This window comes from Echinococcus granulosus (assembly GCF_000524195.1).
Source record: "Echinococcus granulosus chromosome Unknown EG_S00282, whole genome shotgun sequence".
Lineage (NCBI taxonomy): Eukaryota > Metazoa > Platyhelminthes > Cestoda > Cyclophyllidea > Taeniidae > Echinococcus > Echinococcus granulosus.
In genome coordinates, this window is record NW_020170662.1 from 20,552 (window position 1) to 25,889 (window position 5,338).

Genomic DNA, 5,338 nt, shown 5'->3' on the forward strand with positions numbered 1-5,338 from the left:
CCCGCTCTTTCTGTTGTTGATGCAATTGTTGGTGCTGATGGTGGCAAAACCGGTTGTTGTAGAACTGCATCTGTTCGGAGGACGGAGGCATTGCTGCAATATGCATAGGGAACGGTAAACACACAACCAACGTATTGGCTTCACCTTCGGTGAGGCATTGATGCAGAGGATTTACCCACTGTAGAACAGTGTCTAGCCTTCAGCACCATTCCAAAGGAAAATTTCCCCTTGATGCGGTTCACGATTATCATCTGAACCCATAAATTGCACTACTCACGCAAAATGGAGCATTTATCACATGTTCATCAAAGAAACTTATGTGGTCGAAATACACTTATTTCAACGGTACGCTTGACCATGTACAACTTCTCATTCTGTGCACCTCCAACAAATCCATTTCAAGACTCGTGCGATTTAAAAGTCATTTTAGAGATAACTGGACGCTACAGAACAGAAAGACTAAGAAAACTCATCGACACATCAGTGATGTATCTCTCCGTGAGAGACCTTGCTGTAAGCAACAGGCGTCGAAATCCGTCTCGCTGCTGTAACGCTTGAGCCCCGTGGTCCAAACAGCAGCGCTGACACCGTGGTGTGCCTATGGGGGTAGAGGATGCAACCGTTAACGGAATGGAACCAATTCACGATTGTTCCTCAGGGAGGTTACACTCACCGACATCATGTGGGTGTCATTCAAAATGGTGAACATTGTAAGAAGCGAAAATTTTGCTTGTTTCCCTAAATAGTCATCTCATATATATTTTGATTCATCCCAAAGTACAACTAACCCATTCAAAAAACCAATAATATTTTTTCGACACCCAGATGGGCATTGAATTATCACGGCTACAAGTGTACTGACACCGCATCAAGTAAATTGGAAACACATGGTCTAGCCCATTTTAAATGCGCGATATATGAAATAGTGTATGTAGGTGGAGGTAAAGAATTTTAAACTATGATGGCACAGAGACGATACCGTCAGGGAAGCCTCCGTGGAATGATCAGCAGAACCAGTAAGCCGTCGCCGAAGCCAGCAGCAGCGCATCGCGTCCACCTAATAATGCTCGCAAGCGTGGGTCTTTCATCTTATTTATTGCCCATTCAGACAACCAATGCTCAAAAAGTGCAGGACACAGGCTTGTCATTGATGGAACGGGGTGCACGCTCTGTGCATACACGGCCCGCCGCATCAATGTCATCCCTCTGTTTATTCGCCCATGCTCCGGGAATTTGTGCGGTTCGAATCCAGATTGTGGACAGCTCTGTCGGTCTGCCGCTTTGTTTAGCAGTTTGGGTCAAAAACTGTACAGTTGGATGACTTATTGATATATGAATGGCTTGGCTTTGGTGTTCATTTTACCGTTTTACAACTACCGTTCCAACTTATGGTGTGTATGACCCCATTCACGCTCAGAAGTGAGTTCCCCAATCCAAATAAATGGCGAGTGAAAAGCGAACACAGTAATGGAAGAAAGTTCAATTCCCTTATAAAAGAACTGCTAACTTTCTTGTTTTACAAGGCACACACAAGAAAAGATGAAAGACATGAAAGCACAACCACTTGTCGGCAATTACAAGAAGTGTCGTTTCGAGCTCAACACCTTTATGCTCATCGCGATGAATGTGTTGCTACTGACGAATAACTAAGGTAACTGAAAAGGCAACTTGGAGGCATCACATAAAGTTGAGCTTGAGGACTGTTTGAAATGACTGACAAATCCCAGGGGTAAGTCTTGGTCTGATGGCTACGCACCACTTTTATTGCTTCGGAAAAGGGTGGTTCATATTGTGAGACAAAAGAACAGGCGATCATGAAGAGGAACAACCGTCGCAGGCACTCAGAGTGGTCCAACAAAAAAAAGGCAAGCTTGAATGACACCAAGTGATAAGAAATTATCAAGGTAATTGACAGCAGTCGTTGGACGGTTGTTCAGATTAACAAGCAGAGAAATTGACGTTTTTGATGAAAAAATTAGTGGAAAAGTAAAATAGAATGGGAAAATGTATTAATAAACAATAAATAAAGTTAAAAGAGTGCTAAAGTTTAACATCTGAAAGAGCTATATGTTAGTATAGGGATAAGTGAAGGAAAATAAATAAGGAAATAAATAAAGGGAAAAGAAAGGTAGATTTTGAAATTAGAGGCTAAAATGTAGAGTAAATAATGCAAAAAATGGGAAATAAAGCAACGAATACTCATTTGAAAGCAAAATAGTGAAGAGAAGTAAGGGACATAAGTAAAATGCAGATATAGAGACACAAGCGCAATAACGTAAGTGGATATGAAAGGAAGAAGCAATGTACATGGCTTGTATTGATAATTATAATGTAGAGAAAGTGAGATATTTTTGCCAAGTGGGGGAATGGAGCGTGCGTATGTAGAGTTGTGTGAATGGCAGATAGGAAAGTAAAATACAGGCTAAAATGAAGAGTAACTGCTCAGGGAAAAGAGAAGAATAATTAAAGGGAGAAAAAGGGGAAAGAAGAAGAGGAGTTGAAGGAAGAAGGAGACAGATGAACATGACTAATGAGATAGGAGAATGGATTTGTGTTGGCGAGAAGTAATAAGGAGAGAAGGCATAATAGTAGCAATAGAGGTAATAATAAAAAGACAAATAGACTGGGATGGATAAGAAGGGTAGTGATAAGAAAACGAAATGATGAGGAAGGAATGGTGGGTGGTTAATTAGAGAATGGAAATGAATGTATATACGTATGTATGATGCGCATAGGGCGGAAAGCCAAGCAGAGGTGAAGAGAGTGAAAAAGAGTAGTGAGAACTACTTTAAAAGTGTGAGTAGTGGTCCCTAAAAGACGACAGCAGTAGTAGAGAGCCAGAGAGGCAAAGAACAGTGTCATAAAGGAAATTACGTGGAAAACAATAGGAAGGGATGAAATAAGCGTAGACATATGCAGTATGTATGAGTAAATAGTTAGTGTAGATGACATAGAAGGTGTCAGCAAGCGGGCTTATCAGGTACGCCCAACCGTGGAGTTAGTACGAGGTGGCAGTTGGGGTGGGTAATCCGGTGCGGGCTAGCCACAGCCATACCCACTTCAGAGATTTCGCTGTGGACCCGCCAATGCTGCCAAGGGCCACTTCCAGGCTGCTTGAGGCATGTGCGCCTGACCCATGGCCTTGACACGGGCTAATGGGGTTCTGGCACTACCAAGAGCCCTCCTATTGGCTGGTGGGGGCGGTCTAATAGCAGTGCTGTGGGTCTCTCCGCCCCCGCGGCCCTGTCGGGATCACGGCACACGCCCACTGGGTCAGGGCATGCCCCGTGACCTTGAGAGTAGACAATAGAATTTCACCCTAATGTTACGGCAGAAATATAACAAACACGAAGGAGCAACAAACTGAAAGTATATTAGTAGAGACAATCACCTACAATACAGCCTGCACCAACGCTGTATTCTAGGCCACAGCCTGCAACTTGTCCTCCTCCAGTGAGGAACACTGTCTTTGGCCTATCGAGTACACCCTATAGACCGTGATAAGACCACTTATATCATGCAACGATAGAGCCCACTCCCTTCATCGAGATACGAGTTAACATCGGTTAGCCTACTTTCAGCAAACCTTTTGACAAGAAAAGCCGTACGATATATACTAGACCATTTATTCACTCGCAAGTGTACCAGGGACTAGGAATAACAAGGACTGATGCGCAAAAAACGCGAAAGAATATGAGGCAAAAGACACCATGAAGCTGTAAATAAGGAGCTGACAGCAAGTGCTATGCATCAGTCAGCAAGTGCCTACATCAGGGTACAAACAAAAGTGAGGCAAAAATGGAAGAAGTAAACTTGATCATGAAAATTGGTCCACAGTGACAATATTTGGTGAAAGACAAAAGTGAAATTGGTGATTAGGACCTCAAGTGTAGGCAAAGCATAACAGATAAACCGCTGCCTGCGAAATGAGAGTTAACGTAGCTAAAGGTGGGCGCAAAGGCGTGCAACAAAGGCAACTACTGCTCCACCGACGCGTCAATTGCCGCCAGTTGTGCTCTTCCGACACGCCTTCATGACCACATAATCACCACTACGTCTACTCTTCTGCTATCTGCTGCACCACCAGAATGCTTCTTCTCCGAATTCACTTGATGCTTACCGCTGTGAGCTAATGTGGTCTACTCAGGCAAATTTTCCTGATCAAGCCATTTTCCCCTTTTAACTTGACACGTCTTCATACATCCGCACCCGTCTTCTCGGCTTTTCGCTCCATGCACGTAACACTTCGCCGAATACACACCTCTTTTAATTGTCAATGGTCCATTACCAGCTCTGCGTCCGTTTGTGAATGAAGATGACCCCATTGCCGACGTGTTCGAATGAGCAAGCCTGGACACGGCACGCGCGTACAGTACCAGTAGCTAGTGGCCGACTGACTAACCGACTGGTGACTGATTCGCCAAATGGCAGAGCGTATGCAGAGTGCCAGGATCTTGCATTTCGCTTATTTATAGTGCTGAGTGTCCTTAGCCTAAAAGTGGTTATCCTTTCAACTTCAGCAAATTGCAGCCATGTGTTGGCCAGTGAAGAGGAACTGAGCAGGAGTCCTAATCCATACTACTCTCAAGATATGCATTCAAGTTAAGACTTCTAAGAAAATGCAGGGTTTGATACTAGAAAGCTGGGAATCTAAGAACTATAGAAATTGAAAATCGGCACAGGAACGTGTGATGGAGAACTCAGATATTTCTAGCGAATAAGCTTTTCCTTTCATATATTTATTATTCAAGGAGTCTAATAGTACAAGACTTAATTCTGTTTAAAACACTACCAGCGTGATAAGTACGTAATAGAGCGATTAGCTATTCGAGTAGATTAGTAATAGTTTCGGCATTCACCTCTTCCACCTGATTAGATAGGAGCATTCTATAGGGTGTGCCCAATAGCCAGATGATAGTATTCCTCAGTGCAGGGGGGCAAGTTTCAGGCTATGGCTCAGAGTGCACTTTTGGTGCAGCTGCATCGTAGATGATTGTCTCCAGTAAAGAATTTCGGTTTGTTGCTCCTTCTTGTAAAACCATCATCACTACCCAAAATGCTGCAGCCCAATTCATGGGCTCAAGTACGAATTTTGCTGATGTGAACATTTCTAATGATAAATACGGCAGGGAGTGCTAACTTAAAGGATCACGCTCCTATCTTCCTAGTAAGCAGTAGTTACAAAGACTGAAACATCCTGATAAATGGATTCTTACTCAAGAAAACAAGTAAAACGAGAACGGACCATAAGAAGATCACAACAGATGCATTCAAGTAATGCGATTCGAGTAAGAGTCTGGACCATCACCACGATGGCTGATCCGCCTGCTGGGCACCT

The 5,338-nt window shown here is 43.5% G+C and overlaps 1 protein-coding gene across 1 annotated transcript; it reads left to right on the forward strand. All coding sequences in view use genetic code 11, as the record gives it.

Annotated features, from left to right (window-relative positions):
- Nucleotides 1–282: 282 nt before the first annotated feature.
- Nucleotides 283–1,646, forward strand: EGR_10847 (hypothetical protein; the record flags this gene model as incomplete). The annotated part of the gene is made up of 2 exons (XM_024500096.1): nucleotides 283–513; nucleotides 1,290–1,646. 2 exons carry the CDS (start codon nucleotides 283–285, stop codon nucleotides 1,644–1,646), a joined length of 588 nt encoding a protein of 195 aa, XP_024345492.1.
- Between the last annotated feature and the right edge of the window lie 3,692 nt (nucleotides 1,647–5,338).